General features: G+C 39.4%; 1 protein-coding gene across 4 annotated transcripts in view; it reads left to right on the top strand.

Moving 5' to 3' along the window:
• LOC125697650 (glypican-5-like) overlaps positions 1 to 27044 on the top strand; it is a 362732-nt gene that overhangs the window by 117558 nt on the left and 218130 nt on the right. For 3 of the 4 annotated variants that reach the window (XM_048955123.1, XM_048955125.1, XM_048955126.1), the window contains exons 4-6: positions 9159 to 9289; positions 13847 to 13906; positions 15786 to 15911. In XM_048955123.1, the coding sequence (XP_048811080.1) occupies positions 9159 to 9289; positions 13847 to 13906; positions 15786 to 15911 (317 nt within the window). The remainder of the gene's footprint in view (positions 1 to 9158; positions 9290 to 13846; positions 13907 to 15785; positions 15912 to 27044) is intronic. The other variant, XM_048955124.1, reaches the window with a different exon arrangement.

The raw sequence follows: 27044 nt of genomic DNA, 5'->3' as shown, positions 1-27044 counted from the left end.
CCATGAAGGGAAAGTTGCAGTGTTGATAAACGCCATGCAGGACTCTAGTTGGAAATGAAAAGAATGCTTCCCAGAGGCAGGGTATTCTTACCAAGAAAATAACTGACCTACAAATGCATTCCAGTGCTGCTGGTTGACAAGCAGGTAGGAAAGCTTTGACTGTGCTTTCCAATAGTGTGTTTTGTTTTATTTGTTTTTTTTTTTTTTTAATCACAAGGCATCTGAATTTAAATGGAAGCTTTTCCCTACTGAAATTCAGATGGCTTTTTTATTTTTAAGAGCTTGTAATATGAATTGAATTATAGCAATTTGACAATACTAGATTACAGTCAGTCTTGATACTTCTCTTGCTAACAACTATCCGGTATTTCAGCATTATGGAGTGTGACTTTAACCCTCAGTTCCCTCTATGGAAGCAATACATGTGCGCACAAAAACACCAAATCTTGATGCTGTCCTGTTGAGGTGTGAGATGAATCTTTAGCAAAGTACCTGAACACTAGAGAAAGCCTTGAGAGTTTTATGTACACTCATGCACACAGTATTTTCTCCTGCTCTGTCTGCTGCTTGGTTTGCATCCCTGTCTGAGATGTTTTGTGCTATGATTAATGTCTCACACATCCATCAGAGGCACCCAATTTTAAACATCCTATTATTGTTTTCTGTGGAGAAGGTAGTGTTTTCCACTGAGCGCAGTGCCTCCATCCTTTTTGATGGCCTAACTCCCAGTAACATCTGCCTGAGATTCTAGAGTGAGAAGAAAACCTGTCTATTTTGGTATACATTATAAGCAGCACACTGCTGCTGAGTTAGAAGTGATTTCTTTAGGGCACAGAAGAGAAGCCTTAGAATTTGCTTATAAAGTACTTATCTCAGTTTGGAGTAAATGCTTCTGCTTCTTAGGGAGTGCTTCCTCCATATATTTTCTTGAAGCTTGGTTTTTAGGATATGTTTAATTTCAAGTCCTTTTCTGACTGCAAAGGAACTTTGGTCAGCAGCTTTTAAGCATGTGACCTTGGATCCCTTCTTTGGCACATGGGTGTTCTGCCTGTCCTTTGTCCTCAGCTCACATCACCCTGCTTTCAGCTATCCTGAAAGAGAAGTGGCACAAAATACACAGTGGCCTTGAGAAGCATTTCAATCATTTCAGAGCCTGTAAAACAAGAACAATTATTTATGCAACTAGCTATAAAATTAATGTAATATTTTATAGACACCAAATCAAAGTAATGGAGTAAACAAAAATGGATCCTTCTCTGTCTTACCATTTACTGCCTTCTTTTGGATATACCAACCACATGAAAACTACTGAGAAAAAATTATCTTAAGACTGGAAACAAAACACTTCACTTAAGAGCTGTTTTTAGGAGGAAAGTGCAAACAGGCCTGCTAGGATGATGATTTCTGTTGTCTGGGCTTGTGCCTGCATACTCGACTGCTGATGCCCACCTCTGAAAGTATGTCAAACTTGAAGCTGAAATGCATGTTCTGAGAATTTTGTGACCATGGATACATGGATCACATCTTGCTCAGGTTCCTCATAATTACTTTCAAATTTCTAGTTGTTCAGATATAAAGAATGTGTGTTTGCAGTCTAGTTGGCCAGCTCTCCAAAATAATTCCCATATTTTGTAGCATTACAATTGCAGTAACTATGTGTAGATGACCACCAGACTCCAGTTGGATGGTCTGTTTCACCCAGTCTTCTCTGGCAATGCCTAAAGGAGACACCCTTTTGGGAGAAACAAAAGTCTGACTATTTTCTGCCATCCATTCTCTCCCAGCATTACATCTCTTACGAAGGGATTATTAGAAGGAAAAAAATCTACCTAATCCTGCTGGGATATGTGCATGGATCTCATGGATATAACATTCACTAGTCCCTTTTGAAGCTGCTACTGCTGCTGTTGAGGCAGCAAGTTCCAGAAGTTCAGTGGGTAAGGAAGGATTTCTATTTGTTTTAAATCAATGTTTAAACTTCCATCAACTGCATCCTTGGTACTTGGTACTGTAGATAGCTAAACAGTTCAGTATTCACCTTTTAGACTAGAGTTCATGATAAATGTGAATCTTGACCAAACGTTTTCTCAGAAGAGTCATTCTCTGTAGTCTCTCGTCATGAGTCAGCTGCCCTGTCACTTGATTATAGTTGCCCTTTTTGGTGTGTTGTTTACCATTCCTTCTGTAAATGTGAGGAAGAGAAAATGGCACTTAAAATGTGGGTGCACCAGTGCTGGATACAGCAGCAAACTGTGTTCAGTACCTTTTCTTGAGTGTCCTGGTTTTGGATGGTGTAGAAGAGCTGAGAAGGGCCCCGCCAGGAGAGATGACCCACAATGGCTAAAGGGATATTCCATAACACAACACATGCTCAACATAAAACCAGGTCAGATGGCTGCAAAGATTGCTCTTTCTCAGCATCTGTCTGACCAGCGGTTGTCTGGGGGTGAGCAGCTTTGTGCATAGATTGCTTTGCTTATTGTTGTTGTTTTATGTGCTAGGAACTTATGTTTGCAGTGATACCCACAGCCTTTCAGTGTTCACTTTGTACAGCACTTCCACAGCAGGGGAGCCTACTACATGAGGATATGAGATTTTTTTACTGTTTTTTTTTTTTTTTTTAATGTACTTGCATTTCTGTAATAAATATTATTTTTCTATGCTACCTTTATTAAAGTTCAGAAAGCAAATTCTGAAGGGATTTTCTTAGCTGCATTGTAAGTTTAATGGAAGAAAGTTCCAGCAGTATTTTGATAATTGATTTCACTTCAGAATGGGAATAATTAATAAACTCCTAAAAGGCAACAACATTTTGATACATTGCAATGAATTTGAAAAGTGACAAAAGAAATTTGAATTTAATTCTTTTAATTGATTTTCTTCTTATGTGAACTTTAACGCTACCCAATTGTTCACTCTTACAGTGACTTAGGTTGACTCCCAATGGGATTTTCCTTCCATACCAGATTATTAGAATTAATTATAAAATGAACCTCAGCCTTTTCACGCTGCCAGTGTGTAAAGACAACTATCACAACAAAGGCAGACAAGAATGATCAGTAGCAAATTTTGGGAGTGGTGAAGGGAAGTAGTAAACAAGATTCCTGTTCTTGAGACAGTGTGGTAATTAAGTGACAAGTGTATACCTGAATCAACAAAAATGAGTTCTCATAGCAAGCACATAAGTCTGAAAACTGAAACCTGGTTGCCTCATAATTCAGTGTTCCTTGTTTCTCTCACTTCCAGCTTCACAGCTGAAACCAGTACCCCCCAGTTCTCATTTGAAACTTCTTAGTAGAGTGTGCAGGGTGCAGTCTATAGCTTGAGGCCTGAGCAGCCAACAGGAGCCAGGCAGAGATGTCAGAGAGTGCAGCAGCAAGCTGTCCACATTGATTAGCAGAGCATTAAACTAGATTAAATGGGGAGAGGAGATGGAATTCCGAGTGACAGAAGAAGAACCGAAGAATACTATCACTTTAGTATGCAGCATAGGAAAAACTCAGATTTGTTGCAGAGGAATTTAGGAGAGCTCTCCAAGAAGGCAACACAGTGCCTCTGCACCAATGCATATGGCTTAGGAAATAAGCAGGAAGAGTTGAAAGCCATGGTACAATTAGAAATATATGACCTGACCTGAAGCATGGTAGGAAGAATTGAACAACTGAGTATTATGATCAAGGGTTATAAGCTGTTCGAAAGGAAACGGCAGGACAGGATGGGCAGGAGAACTGCCCTCTGTATTAAGTGGACAGATTGTTAAGGGCTGTCTCTGAGAAACAGCAATGATCAAGTTGAGAGCACATGGATTAAAATTAGGGACCAGATTAATAAAGGAGATCTGATGGTCAGACTCTACTACAGGCTGCCTGATCAAGGGAATCCTGTTTGATGGGGCTTTCTTGCTTCATCTGCAAGGAGTATTTCACTCACAGGCTTTCATCCTGATCACGCATTTCAGACACCCACATATCTTCTGAGAAAGCAATATGTCTGGCTGCAAGCAATCCAGGAGACTCTTAGAGTTGTTGAGGTTAACTTCCTGCTCCACGCTTTCTGATAAATGTGAAGGGAGAATTGGCTTTGACAGACATGGAGAATGCTGAGGTACTCAATGAGTTTCTTGCCTTGGTCTTCATTGGCAGTCAGGCTTCTCATGCTGCTCAAGCCTCTGAGCCTCTAGGCATAGATCAGGGTAGCAAAATCTCTCCCACTGTAAAAGCAGAGCAATTCTGATACTGCCTCAAGAGGCTGAATGTGTACAAGCCTCTGAGGCTTGACACGCACCCCAAAGTCTTCAAGGAACAGGCTTATGTTTGCCAAGCCACTTTCCATCTTATTTGAAAAGTTATGTCTGTCAGGTGAAGTCCCCAATGGCTGGAAAAAAACATAGACTCATAGAGCCACTGAAGTTGGAAAAAACAACTGAGGTCATCTAGTACAACCATCAATCCATCACCACCACGGCCACTAAAACATGTTCCTCAATGGCACATCTACAAATTTCTTTAAACTCTCCAACACTGGTGATTCTACCACCTCCCTGGGCAGTCTATTCCAATGCCACACTGCTTTTTCTGAGAATTTAAAAAAACAAAACAAAACAAACAAAAAAACCACAACACAACCTGAACATCCCCTAGAACAACTTGAAGCTATTAGCTCTTGCCCTATCCCTGTAAACTGGGAAAAGAGGCCAACTCCCACATCACTACAGCCACCTTCCAGGAAGCTGTTGTAGAGAGCAATAAAGTCTCCTTGAGAATTCTCTTCTCCAAACTGAACAATCCCACTTCTCAGCATCTCTGCTCCAAGTCCGTAGTGTTGCCTGGGGTTATTGTGACCAAAGTGATCCACCACTTAGTCTTGTTGGAGTTCATACACTTGGCCTTAGCCTATCCAGAGCCCTCTGTATGGCTTTCCTCCCTTCAGGCAAATTGACACTTCCATCTTGGTGTCACCTGCAGGTCCAGTGAAGGACTGCAGTGGTGAGCAGAGAGCTGGAGCACCTCTCATGGAGACAGGCTGAGGCAGCTGGGCTTGTTCAGCCTGGAGAACATTCTGGGCATATGTCATTGCGGTTTTCCAGTACTTAAATGGAGCTTATGAAGAGGAGGGAGATCAACTTTTTACATGAGCAAATAGTGGTAAGACAAGGGAAAACGGTTTTAGACTAAAAGAAGGGAGATTTAGATTAAATACTAGGAGCAATATTTTTTTCCTCAGGGGGTGGTGCAGGTTGCCCTGAGTTGCAGATGCCCCATCCCTGGAGTTGTTCAAGGCCAGGTTGGATGGGGCCCTGGGCAGCCTGATCTGATGGCTGACAGCACTGTCCATGGCAGGGTGGGTAGAACTAGATGATTTTTAAGGTCCCTTTTAACCTGTGCCTTTCTATGGTTCTGTGACCCAGCCTCTGGATTTTTGCAAAACTTCACAGACAGTCAGGGAAAATAACTTGCTGGAAAATCTGTCTGCATTTTAATAATATCTTGTAAGTTCAATCAGTAGAAAATATTTTACAATACTGCTTAAAAGAAAGTTACTACTGTGAACTAGTGAAAAGGTCTCCTGCGTAAGGGAGTTAAGATACTCTTGGCATCTGGAAGGGCATGACATTTTTCCCTTGTTTGATTATATAGGATATATTAAATACGACCTCAGTGTTTAAGGTTGCTCAAGCTGTAAGAGTTCAAAAGATTTCAAATACAATTTTTTTCCAATTCATTTTGTTAAGCCTTTTCAACAATTGTAAATAGTCATTCTCTTAAAGAACAAATAGTAAGAGGTTGAATAATCCACCTATGAGTCTGTATTTCATTACAGAGTTCAGGGAAAAAATGTAGCTAATGGTTGTTGAAAGATATTTAAAGTAACATCATTGGTGCATATGCTAAAAAAGAAAACAACTTTAAGTCCAGTAAAAATGTATATATTTGTGAAACATTGATTATTTGGGTGATATAAGAGGAATCCAAGTTATCAGTTGTGTGTTTGAAAACAGTAAACTGTTAGAGAGGACATATTAAATATCATACAATTCAGCATTTTGTCCTAGTACTTTGCAGAATAAATACACAATTCAGTGAGAGATCACAGTTCACACTTAAGTAATAACAATGTAGTTAGCTTTCTCTACAGCTCACTGAAAATGTGAAACAAATGGGACAAATGAGGAGCAACTCAAAAGCCAAGGAGGAGTTTGGTCTTCACATCCAAAGGCATACAAGTTCTCAAACCACCTGTATACACATGGGAGCTGTGGTGGAATGAAGTACTCTGTCCTTACTGCCCTGAAGAGGACAGGAAGAAAGAACATCTGGTGGTCAACAGTAACATGGAGGAGTGAGATGCACTGCATGTGGGACCGCCTGTGCACTGTGTGCTCCTGCTGTGACACTGATGAAATCCTCTGCCCCAGTTGTGCATAATATGTTGCTCCTAGATGTGTCAAGTGGTATTCAACAGGGTCTGCCTAACTGCACTTGTTTCTTCCTTGTACCAGGCAGTTCAGATCTCAACTGAGTCATTGAAGAATTACTGTTATTACTAATAATATCTTATAATTGTATCTCTCATCTTGTTAGTTTTACTAAAGATTAAAACACATACGCAACAGTTTCAATTACATAGGATTTCTAGTGCTTTCTAGTGTATTGGGAGAAGAGGAACTAAAATGTCCACAAGGCAAAAAAAAAGTGACTGTGACCTACTGTTTCATTGAATGAGTCACCTTCTTTTGAACGGTTAAAGTTTTCCACTAAGAAATAGTTTTTGTTTGTTTGTTTGTTTGTTTTTTTATTTTTTTTTTTTTTTCCAAAAGTACTGTGGTTGTTTGAATTGCAGGAAGCTCTTAGTATCAGTTAGAAAGAAAACCTAGAATTTAAGGTTTGGCAACTTAACAGATGATTTTATTTCTCTCATGTCAAAAACACAAATCAAAGCAAAGCAAGCATTTTCATTTGGATGCTTAAACTACAGATTCATAACTGTATAATCAATTAATATTAAGAAGTCATACTTACAAAATAAACAAGAGAGTTAGACAGCAGATTATGATAACAAAAAGAAAGGAGATAGAAAGCTTACCTGTATCCTGGGCTCACTCACAAAACTCCAGCATAGCAGATCTCCAGAAGAGATCCTTCCCCACTGGCAGTCAGCTCTTAAATGGGTCTGGGAGAGATGCAGCCAGGCTCCACCCCTTCCAGCAGCACAGGTGAAGGCAATTCACCTGTGCTCCCGTGGCTGACTCAGTGCTCACCTCGTGATCAGTCAGAGGTTCAGGCCGTGACTCAGCAGTTCCCATACAATATCAAAGACAAGGACTTTAAATCCCTTTGAAATTTTGCATAGGAAAACAAAATCGCAGAGTTCTTCATTGCTTGTGTACACTCACATTCGCAAAAATTACATTACTTTTCCAAAGTGCTCTAACAGTTGGTTAGAGCAGTAGTGATGCAATTTGAGTTGTGTATAGTTTGAAGATATAAACTTTAGTTAAACCAAGATTGTTTTTGCAGAAACCTGTGGTAGGAATTTGGTCTCTGCGTTGTAGACCTGGGATACCCAGGAGTCTCTGGGACTCTGGGAGAGAGTCCTTTGCAGGATTGTAGCCCAGGTACACCCTCTGTTGAGCTCCAGAGAGCTCTGAAAGATACTTTTTTTCTTATATTTTCATTTCCATAGTGTTTTCTATTTTATTTTATGAAGCTATGTTTTAAAGTGATGTGGTGATGGTCCATGGTGTAGCAAGAACAATATACACAGTACTTAATGAGGTGGCTGGCTCCTGCTCTGACTGCTGCATGTATGTCAGGGTTAATCCAGTACATTTGCATTCATTTGCTAGTTTTGCCTCCTTTACAGTGTATTATATACTGGACCAGGCTGTAGCTCATACACCTAAGTTTGACGGTAAGTGCTATGTCTATACACATTCCCACTTTTCATATTCAATCGGCCTGTTTTTTTCAGAGGTATCTTGTAGATAGGTTTCTGATAGTAGTTTTCTGGAGGAGATGGGCTAAGATAGAGAAAGTTATCCTGTACTGCCATGGACACAAATATATACAATGTAGTGATGCAGAGGGGCAGAGGAAAGCAGATACGCAGCCATGACTCAGTATGGACATTAAAGATGCAGCAAAGTGCATAGGCTAGCATGAATCCTTCTCAATCCATGTTATGGTAGAAAACTGAATAAGGGATAAGAGTCAGCACTGTGTGGTATGATACATTATGTGTGATTAAGGCTTTGCTATTACCATGCCAGTATTAGGATTTCTTTTGTCCTCTTTTTGTGTTTGCTTCGTGTTGCCTGTGACTTATTTGTGGATTAGAAAGGGAAGAGCTTTATTTTAATGTTGTGACTTAAAACTGTTAGAGCAGATAAATGTATCAGGATGCAAGAGCAGTGCCAAATGCACAGTGCACAAAGGATAAATGCAAGCTTGTTTTCTTCTGCTGTTGTATGAATTCCCTTATAAGAGGCTCCAGGAGGGACGGTAAGGGCAAGTAGCTGAGCAGTGTTACTGTTCAGGACCTAGGATCTAAGGCACTGGTGATTCCTGTGGCTGGGTGGTGTTTTTTGATTCTGTTTCTCCAAGGAAAGACCACTTACTATATTGACAGTTATTTATTTGTGTTGAATTTTTCTACTTATTTCCTTATTTTAAGGGAACATCATCTCGTTAAAGGTTGGGAAGCTTGTTTGAGTGTAAGCTTGTTCAAAATCCAAATAGGACGTAAGACTCTGCTCTCTATACATAGGGCAGATGCTGGATCAAAATTTCTTGACCTTCAAGCTCTCCAGGTACGTTTCTACATGAAAATTGGATTTGGCAACACTTTCATCAGTCACTTTTAAATTGAGCTACATAGAAGTGTCACCATTTCAACTTGTTTCTAGATGTGCTATAGTCTGGTATCCAGTAACAAATGCACAGCTGATGGCTTTCTGGTAACAGTGCTTTTTCCCCTATAGCTCATCCTTCTGCAGACAGCTAGTTTCTAGATCCTGGAAAGAAGAATAATTTATTTCTGTCCCTTGGACACTTTCTGTTGCAGTAAATGCCAACAACAAGGAGCAGGCTGACCCTTGTGCAATTAGAAATCATTTTCACTGTTCAAACACAGTTTTTATTTCCCTTCCTTTCATACAGGTTGATAAAGTGTGTGGACAGCCCAAACAACAAGAAGGGAACAAGCCATCAGGCCATATAGTGCCACTGAAGGAAGCAACTGAAGCCCAGACACTTGTGTTGGCTCATGCTAGTCTGAACAATAAAAGAAGGTAACCCTAAGCAATAGCTGAGTTCAGATAAACTCTGCCTCACAATTCATGCTTGTGGTTCCTTGTCCCATACTGTTTAAGCCAGAGGCATATTTCTGTCATCCTGTCCATGCATGCTCTGTTATTGCCATTGCTGATAGTTAGATAAATGTGTATGTGATATTGCATTGCAGATCTCCCCAGAAACAACAGGCCAGACTTGATGTCTCTATTTAGCACCAAGATGTTTTTATTTCCAGAAAATTTCAATGAAAATGATGAAAGCTTTTCCCTCAAAGTCTGAGCTTTTTCCACGGTTGAATCTATGTTGCTTAATATACAGTAATATATAAATACTCAGGACCCAGAGGATGTAGGCTTATCCCAGGGCAGAGATGAGAAGGGGGAATGGGTGGAGAAGAAAGATTGATTGCCATGACACAAAGTCAGTGATTTCACAGGGCAGAAAGAACAAGTTCTCCCTTCTCACTGGTGCAGGCAGCAAGATTCCTTGCAATCTGCCTGGTTTGTTACATAACAGGGAAGGAGCAGAACTACTTGTATTTAGGATTTTGTGCCCATTTTGGCTTCTGTTCTTTGGCTGCATGCCATTTGAGTAACTAGAATGGTGAATTATTGCCACTGGCCTCAGTCCTGGCATCAGTGTCCTTGCTCCATGGTTTTCTGATCTTTCTTTCACTTCCCCTCCCATAGCTCCTGGATTAGCTTTCTGTAAATGTGAAGGTAGGGGAAGAATGTCTTTGCAATTCATTGATGTTAAGTGAATAGATACCAGAGCCAGCTGACCATAAAATCACAATGACATATTTCTGGCTAACATGCTGTTTTCAGTAACACCAGTGTGATTCTGGAACAGCTTAGCAAAGTGAATGGAATTGTTCTGGGCATAAGCTTCTAAACTTCCCAGGGAGTCTGTGTGTATCTCTGTATGTTGATAACAGCAGTATTAACATTTATATAGCCTGGGTCCTGGTGCCTATGTTGTGAAGATGGCATTTTCATCTGTTTTTATTTTAATTGTCACGTATTATGGGAGTGTGAAAAAATTATATAGGTAGGAGACAGCAGCATGCAAAGTTTTTTTTTTTTTTTTTTTGAGTGATAGCAGCACTTTTATCCTTGTGTAATTTAAAACTGAAGATCAACATTTTGTGCTAGTGCTTGGAACGAATCGTTTTTTTTTACCATGTACACAGAATATCAGAGAAAAGGGCATTAAGAAAATCAATAAATTCAGTGAAAATAATCCAAAGAATGGTGGTATTACTATTAAAAAAATATGTTTTTAAAACCATAGAATTCTAAGCCTATTTTCTGTATAACTCATTGACTTCACTGGGACTTAAATCCTGGCAACAATAAAGGCAGAATTAACAGCCTGTTAAATAGTGGCCTCTCACAGAAATGGGAATTGGTGTCTTTAGTAGCATGACGGCAAATCTTTTGCACTCCCTACCTCTGGAATTATTTGAATGTTCACCTTTTAAAATGTAAGTGGAAAAGACTTTCTTTCCACTTACGTGGAAAAGAAAATGTATTTGAACTATTCTCTATGGGTTAGACTTTCCCAGACTTGGTCTGTTCACTAAAAATTGCATTACCCCAAACATCTAAAGTAAGGCCACCCTTACAGAATTAGGATTAAGTGTTACTGAAATACAGCATCAGTAAGTATTGTGGACAGCTCATGCATCAAAAGTTAATGATGCAGCCATAATTAGTAAAAGGTGCAGAATGTTTTCCAGAACTTGCAATAAAACATATAGCATAAAGTTTGTACATTGTTTCTGTGACTGTGAAACAGTAAAAAAAAAACCCACAGTGAATGGCTTCTGTTGTTTGCCATCTATCATTCAATCACATATATCAATAAAAAGTAATTTTAGGTAATAAAGTGTCATAATGATGGGTAAAATCATCACTGCAGTGGGTTGTACAAAAGGCACTTAGTGTCAGGTAACTGCTGCAGGGGACCTAGGTTATGAGAGTAATTATGTGAATCTTTCCTGGTGCTGTTCCTTCTGGAAATTTAAAAAATCAGGAGCAATAATGTCAGCCGTCTGTCAGTTTAGGTCCTAGGTCACACTGGGATTCATCCCAACTGAGTCCCAGGCTGCTTGTCTGTGTTGTACACAGCCCTCCAAATGATCCTTGTTTCAAATGGGATACAGAGCACGACTCCTTTATACAGTAAGGAAAGAAAAAAAAGAAGAAAAAGAATGAGTGAACACTCCCCAAGTAAACAAAAAAAGCGATGGCTCATTCCCTTAATGCACCAGAATAGTGCATTAAGCTCAAAGAACAGTCAGGGTAGTAGCAAACCTGTGGGATGTGCCCTTATAGATGCCCTTAAAAACCTAGTACCAGTTTACAGTTGCATACGTACATTTGTTCCAAAGGTACTGCATCTTTGCTAAGCCAATTATAGAATCAAGCTCCTTTTCCAGAGTCTGAGAACCTCTGGTTTCACCTGTTCATTGGAGCCAAAGCTTCTCAAGCATTTGTAAGGTAGGCCTGTTGAGATGGTTTCTCTTCCCTGAGCTGGGCTTTCTTCTGGCCCTGTGTCTTTTAGGGTCTGGTCGGAGGAAGTTCCACTCAAGGGAATCACCCTCTGCTGTTCAGTGCAGTGTGGTCCTGCACTGTCCCTGAATTTGGGCAGCAGCTGGATCTTCTGGGGCTTTCTGCTCCTCTCGCTGCCATATGGGTTGCTATGAGATTTCTCATCTTTATTTTCCCCCACATCTCGTTCTTATTTTTTGCTAAGCAGCACTAACTATCAAGAAGAAAATAACATTAAGAAGATGAGATTTGAATAATTGCTGCATGATATCCTGGCAAATTGTCTCCTTGATTAAGCTGAGAAGTATGCATTTTTTTAAAACCTTTTTTTTTCATTATTCGGTGATTAACTGAGCTCATCAGTATTGGTGCTGCTGTGATTTTTTAATGTGGAGGTTACTAAAACATACAGTAAAGATGACAAGAAAATTGAAACCATATGGTGGTACACAGAATGTACATGGCATATACACAATCTAGATCAGTAGATTGGAATGTTGTTGCTGAGTTCAGCACAATGTACTACACTGGTCAAGGTTCAGACTCCTGGAAAATGCCTTCTGGCATTTCTTCTGTGTGCAGTATTTCCAGCCACTAAACACAGACTGGATAGAGATCTTTCTACAGAGTTCTGTTATGTTTGAGAAGAATACGACATGATGTGAAGTCCCTAATTGAAGGAAGCAAGCTTTGAAATGATATTTTGGTGGTATTTCTTTGTTATCCTATGGGCTTGCGGATGTGTTTTATACGTCTTAAAATAAACAATTTCGAATATCTTTGGGAATGCTGGAAGTCAAGATCATCTATTTCAAATAAAATAAAATTTGGATCAGGCACACCACGTGGTTTTATTGAAATCTAAGTGGTAAGGTGCTAGTACAACATAGATTATTAGCACTGAACGCAAATGAATTTACTGCAGAGAAAGCCAGAACATTTCTGGGTCATGAACGCAGAAGTTTCAGCTGGTCCAAATTCTGCCTGATACAAATACTGATTTCTCTTTTTGACTGGCTGTGTTTGAAGCACTGCTTCCGTGGTAGTGGATGGCACCTGATGCTAATAGCAGGTCAGCCCTGCCCTCATTCCCAAAAAAACACCAGCAGGGTTTTCCGAGAGCTACTGAAGAAGGTGGAGGTAGTGTCTGTCTCCAATAAGACATAACTAGATTGGTAACTATAACTGAATCTGTTTGTTGGCATACTGTACTCCAGGCATTGCCATTATGCTGAAGAGTACTGGTATAAGAAAGAGCAGAATGTGTTTTCAAGTCATTAAATGGAAAATTGCATCAGGATGCTAAAGACAACATTATTTGAGGGACCTCTGACATCAGTGTCTGAAAAATGAACTTGCACTAAGTAACTGACAGATTTTTTTTTTCCGGTTTTTCCTCAGATACAATCCTAAAGCCCATATATTCTGTTTTGTAAAGTTGTTTTTTGCAGTCCTTGATGCAGTCTGTCCAGAAATGAACAGTAGAAGATATCTGTGTATGCAGTCTTTGTTAACAGAGCAAACTGCTCATTGCACAAGAAAGCAAGTTCTACTCATTTATATCCCCTTTGCCATGATGATCGTTCTACACTGTTTCTCATTATTTCCCTATATAGCCTCAGATATTTGCAGTTCATCCATTTGGTATCAGTTATGGTTAATTTGAGTCCCACTGAATTTATTTTCAGCTTTTGGCTCTGTGCTGCATTTGTTACTGTGCTCTTATTTGAAAATGATCGAGAGAAACAAAATCTCCGTTGTATTTCTTCAGCATTACTTTGACATGTTTAATTGCATCTACATTTTGGGAAAATCGCATGTCAATTTTCCTCTTCATTTGTTGTCTTATATTGTCCTATGCATGTGCTTGATGACCTTTCTCTCAAATAATTTTTATTTTTCTCTTGTTTCTCATTTTTTCCCTCATTTGCCTGAACTTCTGCTTCTCCCCTACTCCCCAAACTCTGACTGATGCTTATTCTCCCTGGCCTATTCCAGTTCTCTGCCTCTGAAACCTTCAAAGAATGACAAATCAAGAAGTTTGAAAAAAATCTCTCGGTAAGGATGAAAACAAAGTGACATGCTTACACTCAGTGCTTTGCTCATCTCCATTGTAAGCTGCTCTTTCAGCTGTAATCTAGTAATTGGCATACTTTTGTGTGTGCTGATTTTATACAGCGGGACATTGGGAAACACTGCTTTCTCTGCCTAGCATGTTTAGTTTTATATTGATGAAAAGTAAATGCTTTTATTGGTTAAGACTTGCAGATACAGATCTTCATTTGCAAAGATGTTGTTTTAAAATGTCAGAACCCCACTGCTGAAAACATGGAGTTAAAGCCTCTTGGGGTGAGCTGAGTAAGATGAGCTTCAGCCTCTCTTAAAGGGGCAACTTTTAACTGCTTCAAAGGAAACTGCCTTTAGAGGGCTTAAAATCTTCAGCATCTATGTCAGCTTTGCATAAATAGATGCTCTCAGGATGATTCTGTCAGAGAGGTGTCGTCCAGACTTAACCTCAGTATGTACATACACAGAGCTCCTGCTTGTGAGTGGTCAAGAGGCAGAAATACTGATTTCTTCCTTTATAAAGCCAAAAATTCCTATTCACTTTTTTTTTTTCTTTTTTTTTCCTTTTTTTTTTTTTTTCTCTTGCAATGACAGCTTTCTTGCAATGTTAGGGTAAGCTTGCTCCTTAGGACTATGTGATGACTCATTCATCTAGGGCAGGACAGTCACATGTTAGACAAATATGATGGCAAAAAAAAAAAGAAAAATTGGGGAAGTGAAAAGACTGTTATGTGGAAAAATAACCCTGTCTCAGTCTTGAGGATAGATGCCTAATAGTAGCCTTAACTTGTTACTCCCCAAAAAATAATGCATCCTGACAGCTCATGTGCCAAACTCCACCTGGCTGCATCCCAGGCACCTCTTCAGGACAGTGTTGTCCTGCAGCCTGACAGGCAGAAGCACAGTAAACCAGAATGAGTCTTCCAGAAAGCAGAATGGCCTTCCAGAAGGAGGCAGACAGCACCGTGATAATTCTAGTGAATTTCTGTGTCCTCCTTACCAACATCTTTAGCTATCTTATACGAAATAAGCTTCTGGATGTGTGGATAGAGGGTAATTTCTTATATCACAGTGCTCCCAATGGTGTGCTGAATTAACATTTGTTTTGCTATAGTGTGCATTTTTATGGCTGCCTCAGCGAGATACGTATTGTACGTATAACCAGATTATGGAGGCAGCAGTTTAGCCACAAGGTATTTTTCCATGTTTAATCAGAAATGGGTTGTTTGCACAGGCCAGGAATTTTGGTGGTGCTCCAAAGCAGCAGGCACAACCATCTCCTGTGGGCATGTTGCCAGAGTTGATGGGAGAGAAATTTCTTTTCAGCGTGAATGTGATGTGGATAGTGATTATGGGGAGGAAATGGCCCCACCACATCCCAAGGAGATGGCATTCGTTTCTCTTGTTCCATGTGTATTTAATGGCATATTACAGGTTTTGTCACTAGCTTTACGAAGCATTTTCCACCCAGGAGCTTATTGACAGTTCTTTATATATCTCTCTTGTGTGCAGGGAAGGGAGAGGTATTTGATTCCAGTACTGGGGGAAAAACAAAACAAAACAAAACAAAACAGCACCACTCTTTTTTGTGACAGTGTTTCTTTTCTTTTTTTTTTAATCTCTTGAGGCTGTAGATGTGGATTTCTTTAAAATTTTGAGGTGTTAACATTGTTTCTTGAAACTGCTCTTTGTATGGAAGTATGTGATAACGGATGGTACACAGTAGTAGATATACACTAGAAATAAATTTTAATTAGCTTGGTTGACTTTTAATTTTTCTGTGGGATGTAAACTTTGATTTTCACGGAGGACTGGGTGCTTAAAACTTGTGTATGGTTTTGTTGTTAAATGTATTCTTCCTCCATTGCAGAGAATTCATCAATTATATGAAGCGATCCCGAACCTTTTATGCCTCTATAGCAGAAAGGCTGTGTGATGGAGACCTGGTGATGAGAGACAGCTCAACCTGCTGGAATGGAGAAGATGTTGTAGAGAGGTAATGTTTTGACTGGAAGCTTTCCCTAATGATGAAAACGATTACTACTGCTGTTTCAGCTGTTCTTAGCCAGTATTGTCACCATTAGATTTCCCCTTCATACTGTTGCTTATGTGACAAGGGTTTTCCTAACATATATGATTCTTAATGCTGAGTTTTAGATACTGAATGTATTCAAGGTATCAAAAATATTAAATGTAGTGGAACACTTTCTTGAAGGGCTCTTTTGAAGGGCCTTTCTCCTTTTCTTTGGAGATTCTAACCTCTGAAGTCAAATTAGGAATAGTAGGAAATAATCAAGCTCGCTGTGTCAAAATACAGTGATAGTAAATCAGCAGAGAATTGTAGGTAAAGCAAGAATGTGAATTAATTAACATGGCTATCTTGTACTGGACATGAAAAAGGTGGGAACTGAGCAACTTGCTTATCTGGTCTAAACACTGGACTGACATGGAGGGAAGATGTGCTGATTAACACTTCACTCGAGGCATAGTGGCAGTAGCTACTGAAAGATGCCTGGAATGGGGCTGAAGTGTCCCAGCCTGATGTTGTTCCAGTAAAGGTGTCAGTTTGGCGAAGCTGGGAGAGCAGCCCAGCCTCTGTACCAGACAGTGGCCTCAACCCTCACATAATTAACAACGCAAGCTTTATTTTAGGATGCCTGTCAGCACACTGATTCAGTCTCACCTCATTAAGAGCATAAATCTGGCCCTCTGACAATACTTTGCTGAGAGGAGACACTGCATCTATTTGGACATATCTATGGGTTGGATCCATCCTCCTGTTCCCATTAGCAGGTCACCTCCTCCAGTAAGATACCAAGATGTTGTATCTCTATAACTGCAGATGATACCTGGGTGAATTGTTAGTTAATTACTGCCTATTCTTGAGGTACTAGCACAGCCCGTCAATGTGGCTAGTGAATTTATAGTGTCAATTCTTAATCTGTTATCTGTCACCTCAGTAAACTATCTATTTTCAACTGTATGAAAAGAGGCATTCGGAATGTAACTGTAGCTATTACTATTGCTGTCAAAGTGTATGTCAGTTTTTATAGTGAGGGTTGTTTGGGTGTGTGCCAGTGAATATTTTCCAGAAGTGTCATTTCATTAAAACATAGAAGTGATTTGAGATTGTGTTGGCTTTCACAATTTCCTTTTAAAGTGCATTTTGTAGTCTGTAGCAGCTCTAAAGGATAAAGTTCTAGGTTTCTGTTTTCTTCCATCAAAATGATTTTCATTATTGAAAAAATTGTTTTGTAGCAAATGTGGAATTGATTTCAGCATGGAACAGAAATGCTGCAGTTACAGGCAATTAAAAGGAGTTCTGACTCCCAACAGCTCTGCTTAAATTTTTCATGTGTAAATAATTTCAGCTTGATTATGTTTAAGATATCTGTGATAAATGCATGTCTTACACATTCTAAGATAACTTTAAATGTTAATGTTTCAGTACATACTGGCTTACATATTATTAATTGTAGTAGCATATATTAGAACAGTATGACAGCAGTGCAAGATTCTAAATTTTAATGTACAGTAATAGTAACAGTGATTAAGGCTTTTGGCATAAGACTAGCAAAGAAGAAATAAGGAGAATAACAATATTTCTAATCAGTGTTTCCATTTCGGAGACCCTTGTGTTGGTAATGTTGCGGTGCAAACAGCTGACTTCTAGAATTAACAGCCTTTTCCCCTGGGGAAAAAAAAAAAAAAAAGCAAGAAGCAAAACAAAATAAAACAAAATTTCTATAGTGACTGTCTGAACAAAAACACTTAGTTTCAATTTTAGTCTTCCATTTTTAATAGAAATAATGATTTTGCTGTCTTTTTTGTTGTTTTTCGTTTCTTTTTTTTTCCCACCTCTGCCAACCTGCAGATTTTGCAGAGCTAAGCGCATGGAGAGCATGTAGCTAACATATTTCATGAGCAGATTAGGAGGAAAAAAAATAAAATCATGCTTTGAGCCAGACTGCACTGTGCATACATTTATCAGTTGTGTCACAGTACTGGTCATTTTAGGAGGCTCTCTGAGCAGCCTGCACTGCCAGCAACACTGTACAGGACCACAACCATGGCACCAGCTAGCTGGCAAATCTTAGTCCTCTCATCATGTGTTTGACAGACTGCACTTGACACCAGTTCTGCCCGTAAGAAAAATAAATCTTGTGCCCTGGTGATGCCTGAAGATGCATTTCTCTTTGCTCTTTCTTCTTTCCCAGGAAATAAGGTTAAGCATCAGCTGTAGTAAATAGCACTGAACTCAAAATAGAGCCTCAGAAAATACATCTCTTCAGTTAATCTGGTGCATCTTGCATGAACCCGAGTCTGGTTACTTAGGATGTGAAAATGGCAAAAGCCACAGTGGGTTTCCTTAAAGATTCTTGCATTTCATAGTGCTATTTGAAAGCTGAGTGATACCTGTGTTACATACAAATTGGTGCTCTAACTCTTCAGGAAAAACAAATTCAAACTTCTAAAAAATTTGATGCATGTCTGCAGCCTGTAACAATATGAAACTGTTACTCTGAAATGGAGATCTGACATGCAATTAGTAAAGAGGCTACTAGTGTTCTGTCAGCGGATCTGAAAAACAGACATAAAAAATATGTTTTTTTATCTGACTGACAAGAAAATAATGCCTCCTATTTTATGATGCTATCTCACAACTTCAGAGGCAGATGTTACTGGTATGGCAGTAGAAACTGAACCTTCCCATCTGTATTCCATTACATGTTGTTACTGTGTGACAGATGGCACCAGAGGGGCAGTCTGACAAATGGCATCTGACGTGGAAGTGTGTACGGAGCAAAGGTGTGGGATTGAATTCTTCCATGCAGAAAAAAGTCACCCACTGACATTCATCGACAATTACTGGATGTTGATGGACATCAGACAGTGGATGTAGCGCAGTGAGGCTTTGTGTCATGCATTTCTGCAGTGGAAACAGCAATGTGAAAGACAAGCCAGATTCCAGATGGCCATGCATGGCTGTCACACCACAAAGTGAGGAGGGTCTCAATCAGCTCATCTGTGCAAATCAGCAGATTATGACCAGGGAACTGTGTACAGAACTGAATGTTGTTGTCAGTGAGTTGGAAACGGTGGTGGCAGTGTTGGAATATCACAAAGTTTGCACTAAGTGGGTCCCATGAATGCTCACACAGGAACAGAAAGAACACTATATGCAAGTTTGTCAGGACCTACTGAATCAATAGGAGGCTGAAGATGTCATTTTCCCGGTTGACATCATTACTGGTGCTGAGACACAGCCTCACCACTACGAGCCACAGTCATAATGGCAGTTCAAAGAGTGGTGACACATGAATTCCACACTGAAGAAAAAGAAACAGCCCTTGGTTGGGTAAAGTGATGTGCACTGTCTTTTAGGATAGGAAAGGGTGATCCTTCTGAAACCCAGACAAACCATCCACTCTAACCACAACATAGAGACTCTAAGCTGAAGTCTCAAACTTCCAGAGCCAGAGAAGAAGATAGTCTTTCTCTTGCAACACCATAATGCCAGGCACCATGCCAGTTTGTAGACCACAGAGCACATTGCCGATGTTGGCTGGACTATTCAAAGTATAGTCTGAATTTGGCACCTTCTGACTTTCAATGAGAGATGGACTGAGTAGGCAGCATTTTCATAGCAAATGCACCATCATAGTAAGTGCAAAACAGCGGGTCACCTCCAATGATGCAGATTTTTACAAGTGCAGCATGCAGCTCTCATTCATTGCTGGCAAAAATACATAGCTAATGGTGGTGACTATGTAAAAAAAAACTGTTTTGTAGCTGAGAATTTGTTCTATCAAATAGTGTTGTTGTGGCTTTTTGTATGTTACAGTTTCCATGGAAATAAATAGAAGGCATTACTTTTGGAGCAATCTATATAGTACTCTGGATTGGATTTTATAATGTTTAAAAGCAATGCAATAGCGGGCAAAATAAAGTTTCAGCTGCCAATAAATACATGGTAGAAAAGCACGGTTGTTTCTGCTGATATGAGGCTGTGCTTCTGGTCTGCTTTCCAGATGAACAGCGAAACACAGCTTTTCTAGCAGTCTTCTAATGTCATTTCTGGAGTTTTGAAGACAAACGTAGTATCTTTCTGTTAATGGCTCTTTTAAACAACTTGGTCCTGGAACTAAATTCCATGTAAGGAATAGTATAGTCTGTGGGGCTAATAGATGGCAGTATAGAAAGTGCTCAGAGAAGAATAGGCTAGAACTGAAGAACTGAAAATAGTACTTGATGAAGTGAAGCAAACTTGTGGACATTGCCATACTTTAACTTTTCTTTCCTATGAGTGTGTCAGAACAAAATTTCAATGCCATGTCAGGAGAAGAGATGAGAAGTTGATAGTATGAACTATTATGTAGTGTCAGAACATCTACCACCTCTAGAAAGACTAAAGAGTTAAATAGCTGAATTACTCATTGTGGTGCTGCGTTTCTTAAAGACTGCTCCAGTAGCAAAGAATGGAAACATGTTAAACGTGAAGTCTTTATTGTGTTCTTTTAACAGCAACATTTGGGCTTGGGGAAGGCGTGGTAAAAGTACATAACAGCATAATCTGGAGAAATTATATGAAAGTAAGAGTAGAATCAGTGCATAAGCAAATGAATGTTATACTCAGAGGAAGAATCAATGTGTTGAGAGTCTTCAGAAGGAGATAGCAACCTACCCTGAGTACATGCTTGTTGTGCTTGGATTTCTGATAGGTGCTCAATGAGGTCCTTCACACAAGACTGGCAGAAATTAAAATGGGGGTAGGAAATTGATGGTATAAGCTGCAGTGGACAGACCTCTGCCCACTGCAGAGGTCCAGTGACACTGCATTTGTGTGGCACTGGATTTGTGTTGGAAACTGTGCTGTTCATCTGTCATCAAAGTCTGTGAAGGGTGATATATAGAGAGATGACAGCATGTGCTGATGACATGAAATTATCCTCAGTAATAGAGGTAAGGGTCAACTGTAGTTAATTGTGGAAGGAACTCATGAAGCTGAATGACAAGGCAATAAAATGACATAAGAAATTCAGCATAGGCAAATACAAAGAGATTGATGAGAAAAAAAATCCAAATGTCAGATACCCAGCAGTGGGTGCTGAGGTGGCTGTCACTGCTCCCAGTACATGGTTTGAGTGTCTGTCTCTCAGGCGCAGAATTGTATAACCCAATGGAAATGTATGGTGGGAGCAAAGAGGGGGATCAAGAGTGCGAGTTGGATCCTGTGTGAGTAATTACAGGCAGTTCAACCTGGAACAGAAAATGCAGTAGTGAGAATTTGATAGGAAATTTGGCTATTAGGAGAGCTACTTGTGAAACAACTCAGCAGATAGAGGAAACCAGGTGTCATGTCCAATCATATTTCTCTGGTTGCAAAATGTTAGACAAAAGATTTCCTCTGATGATCTTTAGGTAGTTACTTCCATGGACTTTCTGTGGTAGCTGAACTGCAAGAACCTTTCTCTCTCCAGGAATAAAATATCTTCAGCTAAATTAAATGTTGGCATTGAGTCACTTTCTCTGCTCTCCCTAGATGTGGTAGCTAAACTGCATTTGCTGATCCCAAGCCTCATGCTCATAAATGATAGACTAGTGTAATACAGTACCCAAGGAATTTCCTTGCAGCTCATCTTGGGACTTCTTGTTAGATTTACATATTTGGACAAAACTAATCCAAGTAATTTTTTTATTTTTTTTTTAATAAAGTTTGGTGTTTTGTGAAGTCTGGCTGCAGTAGAGTAGCTTTATCAGAGACTGATAGTAGTGAATGGAAAGGAGATATGGTTTTGCTGGCTTTCTTTTGGGGTGTGCCTATGTAGAACAGGTTAGGAATCCTGACTTGGAAGTAGCTTTATAAGAGAATGTTGGGATATGAGTATTATATTAAAATTAGATTATCATTTAGTCTCTCAGTCTGCCTACTTATTTCTCACATCTTCTATTTCAAGAGAGATGAGGCAGTCATCAATTATAAATAGATAAGCAGTGATCTGGATACAGAACAATAATAAAATATTATGAACATAGCTGGTGTTCATTACAGCGAACCCTACGCTTTGCAGCTCCCTCCCACTTTTTCCATGTGGCTGTGACATGTGGCCTTCTCTGATGGTGTAACTGTATCAGTGGACAAGGGAAGAACCACAGATATCATCTGTCTGGACTTCTATAAGGCCTTTGACGTGGTTCCCCACAACATGCTTCTCTCCAAATTGGAAAGATGTAATTTGATGTGTGGACTGCTCAATGGATGAGGAACTGGTTTTGAGATTGTACCCAGAGTGGTGATCAGTGGCTCCACGTCTGGGTGTAGGTCAGTGACAAGTGGTGTCTCCCAGGGGTCAGTACTGGGACCTGTTTAATATCTGGTTTAATATGACTGGTGCTGTTGAATATCTTCATCAGTGACACTGACTGTGGGACTGAGTGCACTCTCAGGAAGTTTGTGGATGACCCAGGTTGTATGGTGTGGTTGACATGCCCAAGGAATGGGATACTATCCAGAGAGGCCTAGATAGGCTGAGCTGTGGGCCCAGGAGAACCTCATTAGATTCAACAAAGCGAAGTGCAAGGTTCTGCACCTGGGTAACCTCACCAACCAATAAAAGCTGGGGGATGGAAGGAGAGAGCATAGCCCTACCAAAAATGATTTGGGGGTACTAGTGGATAGCAGCTGGACATGACCCAGAAACCTTAATTGCCTCGAGTAGTAAGTACATGGAGGCTGTAATTAGCACACACACACACACATATATATATATATATATATATATATATATATATATATGTAAAGTTTATTAAAAAAATCACAAAAATACAATCTGTTGGTAAAGCTACTTTCTGTAGTGCTTCAGAGCTGTCAGGCTTAGTGCTTGCCCCTAGGCTTGCTGCTTCCCCTTCCCCATGCAGAGTGCCAGGCTGTGCCTATTGAGGGAGCCCTAATGAGAACACAGTAGGACTGGCTGACTTCAAGTCATGATCTGAGTCCAGGTTCCTGGCTGCTTTTGATTCTGTATTTTACATTTACAGAAGAAAAACAAAGAAAGAACAGCGTCAAGCTTCGTGTAAGTCTGCAAGGTGAAAAAGCAAGGTTTGGTAGAGAAATTACTCCTCATAAAATGCAAAGCCAAATCATGACCATGACTTCCAACAGTTTTTCCTACCTAAAGGGTGTGACAGTGAGACATTTTACAAGGTAAGAAAATACAGTAGATAAGTAATTAGTTTTAAGGGTTTTTGCATCTTGATGCCTAACAGATTGGACAGTTTCTGTGGCATCAAGTGGTTTAAGATAAGGATGTATCGTTTTTTTAAAAATATATATATTTTGAGTGACAGAATTGCTGGTGGCATCAAATTTTTTTCTTCAAAACTCATTGTCGAGTAAGTGGTTGTTTTGTACTTAGACAAATGCAGATGAAGAGGTGTTCAATTAGAAAAGAGTTTGGGCTAGTGTCAGAATAATTTTCAACAGTAGAGAGTTAAGAATGTGTGAAATGAAGACTACGTTTACCAACTGCTGATTTTTTTTAAATGTCTCACCAGATCTCAGACAATTCTCTCATAGCAATTTTAGCAGTCCCATGTCCAACATGCATTTGACTAGCCAGAAGATATCCTGGTGGGCTGAATCTCCAGAAAGCAGCTGAAGTTAGTACTGTGGCCTTCTGATCTATACTGCACTTGTGAAATGACATCAGTAAAGTCATGCAGAAATAGGGTATTGTGTCAGGAAGAAATAATGACTTTTTTTTTTTAGTTTGCCATGGTCATCAAATTATTTCCAAAGAAATTGGGAAGCTGCCTTAAATCCTGGTTATTATTTGGTGTCTCATCATCAATATAAACAATAAAGAAAATGAATATAAGAAAAAAAAAAAAAAAAAAAAGAATTCTCTGCCTGTTGCTTAAAATTCATAGCCTTGCAAGGAAGTAGGAAATTAGGGTCATATGCAAAGTTTTTTCAAATATGGAAATATTGCAGAAGGAGAGAAAAAGGGAAAGAATTATCTTAGTTCCTATGCATCTTCTTTCCTCTTTTAGTTAATTGTTTTTAGACAGATGGGTTATCCCATCAAATCCACCCTCAATTGCTGTAATTTGTACTCTTACCTGAAGCTGTTTGCATGTATGTATGGGCAGGAATTGCTATGAGTGTTAGAAAGAGCCGCTTTAATGCTGATGTAAGCCACTGTAATATTTGTTGCTATCTTTTCTGTTACCCTTTGGTTTGTCAGGCTTCACAGTTGCTAAGTTGTAACCTGTGCATAAAAGTTAAATTAGGAGATTATTTGGAGTGAGAAAAAACTATCAGTGAAAATGGTACTAGGCAATTTTGTAGTAGCTGTCTCAAATTCAAAAGGAGATTTTCCCGAGTTTGCAAAAGAAATGGTCCTTTTCTTGTGGCCAATTAGTTTGATGTGGAATAATCTTAATGATTTTTTCATCACTAGAAAGATTCTGTTGGTGAGGGGCAGCCTTTTGTTGCACAGATGCAGATCCCATCTTCATTTCAGATGTGTCTTTTCAGGTAGATTTATGGAAATATATTATTTGGACTGAGTTTTTCTGAACGTGGCAGTTTTTGGCACTGATGTGGCATGAAAATGCTTGAGACAGGCTTAAGTCTTCATTCTCATTTCTCTAGTTCAAAGATTTAAAAAATTATAACAATAAATCTATATAACTGAAGTCTGAAACTTTTCTCTGTTTTTTGGAGTTGGGGGGCTACTTTTACAGTAACTGCTTTTCAGCATGGAGTCCCTTTGGAAATTAGAGATATAATGTTGTGTGGTTGAAAACTTGCATTTGAACTAGATTTTTAGCTGGATTACTGTGAATATGAGGAGGAGGTTTTGTAACACCCTGTAAGAAACCACACATCTTTTGATTCCTTCTTTTGTTCTGTTCCTTTCTTGTTTTTCTTGGAATTTTGTATTAAATGGAGGATTACGGGACACCTCCCTACAGGCTTGAACAGATCGTGTCATGGCTTGTTAGGCTCTGGAGGCCTGTTTAAGCTGGCTGAGAAAGGAAGTAGCAAATCAGTGACTTTCTTTACTCATGATGTTTTCCTTTGGAGACTTTCAGCTTTTATGAGTTTAGCACTTTCTTTGTCCTTTTTCTCATTTCCTTAGGCTCTAGCAAGCAGCCATCTGGATATGGAGAACAGAGAGGACCATTAGAGGTCCGTTCGGGCCCAAGCCATTTAAGTATTCATTTTCTGTTGTACTTGTGCCATCAGTGTAAACAGTTTCTGGAGACATACTCATTACTGTAGTTTGCAAAGTGCTTTTGCTTTGTGCGGTGTTTTGCAGTTTTCGGCTTATTTTCCAAGATCTCTAAGATTTTGGTTGTGTTTTCTTTCTTCAGAATCCTGTAGAATAAAGCAAATACCCTATGTTGCAAAAACATTAGAAGGTACACCAAATATTTTTGACGTTATTTCAAGGAGAAATGGGAGATGTAAAATTATCTATGTATTTAACATACTAGCATGTGAATTTTCACATTCTGCCTCATAAGTCCCATGTGCCTGCAGTGATGAAAACTGCATTTATAGACTGTGCACAGCATGACCAGGTCAACAGAAAAAAAACACCCATTCAATTCTTTCAAATTTTGTAGTAATCAGTGTTTTAGTAGAGCTTATGAAATAAAATAGCAAGTTTTCCTTTTTCCAAACAAAAAATAATGAACGTGAGCAATATTTTGCTACAATAAAAATTGCAGTTGCTTAAAAGAAGGTATTTTAGTGGAAAAGCAAAAGATCTCTACTTCACTAAGCTATTGTGAACCTACTTGGTGTGATCCCTTTGAGGTATCACCCTGCTCAGTATCAGTTTGCAGCCCTTCTCACACCTTGGCACCTTGTTCTGCTATCTTTTAATTGTAGCAAATGATACAGTTCACAGTCTGATGTTCTGTTACTGCCAAGCCTTTCTCTGTACAGCTTGTGGTACTTGGGCATGCACTTGTGATTCTGCGTACCACTTCAAGGAAGCCAACAGTAAAAACCCAAGCGAGCTCACAGCAGCTGGTATGATTGTCATCTGTGGGTGGCCATGCTTCATTTTTGAATGAAATTGGATATGTCAAATTAAATGTACTCTGCATTTTGATCAAAGTTTTATGGTTCTGGGACAATTTTGCTGTAAATTATTTGCCATTAATGTAAATTAGGCCTTCCTTTTGGTTTTATATGTTTTACAGGTACTTTGTTTCTGAAGAGTGAGTTAGAAGTCCATTTTGGGTATTCTCCAAGCCCAAATATCATCAAATATAAAAATCAACTCTTTTTTTACTGGATTTTCTCAATTACACTTCCTTTCTGTAATCTGTGTACTTTGGGAATAGGATGCTGGCAAAGCATCTTAGACATACTATAGTGTGCCTGTGATTTAATGTGTTCACTCAGCCAAATTCTTAAACAACTAGTTGTAGCAAGGTAGGGTAGAACCCAGATTTAGAGCTGAATTCAGGATATTATTTCCATTGAAATGTTTCTAATTGGAAGGTACTGATTCATCAAAATTAAAAAGAAAAAATAAAAATCTGGTTTCTAGCTTTGGACACTGCAGGGTAACCAATTATTAGACTGTGGGGAAGTTGTTTCTTTTTCCTATTTTGCACTCTACAACTTCCTTTGCTCTCTACAACTTTCTGAAGGGAGATTGTAGTGAGGAGGGGTTTGGTCTCTTTTCCTAGGCAACAAACAGGACCAGAGGAAATGACTGCAAGTTGTACCAGAGGAGGTTTAGGTTGGACATGAGGAAGAATTTTTTCTCTCAGAGAGTGGTCAGACATGGAATGGCTGCCCAGGGAGGTGGTGGAGTCGTCGTCCCTGGCAGTGTTCAAGAGGCGTCTGGATGAGGAGCTGCGAGATGTGGTTTAGTGCTTGTGGGAGCAGTGGTGATGGGAGGACAGTTGGACCAGAAGATCTTTTAGGTCCTTTCCAACCTTGTGATTCTATGATTCTGTGATTCTATTGAACCAGCTCTATATAAGCAACAAAATATTTAAGGAGAAAAGAATCTTAAGTTCTAATCTTCGCTCTGTGGGCCGAGTACTCAGCTGCAATGTAGGCACTTTAACAAGCGAGTGTCTAGAGTAGAATCGT

The sequence above is a fragment of the Lagopus muta genome, chromosome 9 (genome assembly GCF_023343835.1).
Source record: "Lagopus muta isolate bLagMut1 chromosome 9, bLagMut1 primary, whole genome shotgun sequence".
NCBI classification, from domain to species: domain Eukaryota; kingdom Metazoa; phylum Chordata; class Aves; order Galliformes; family Phasianidae; genus Lagopus; species Lagopus muta.
The sequence above is the reverse complement of the archived record's forward strand: the minus strand, read 5'-3'. Positions and strand labels throughout refer to the sequence as shown.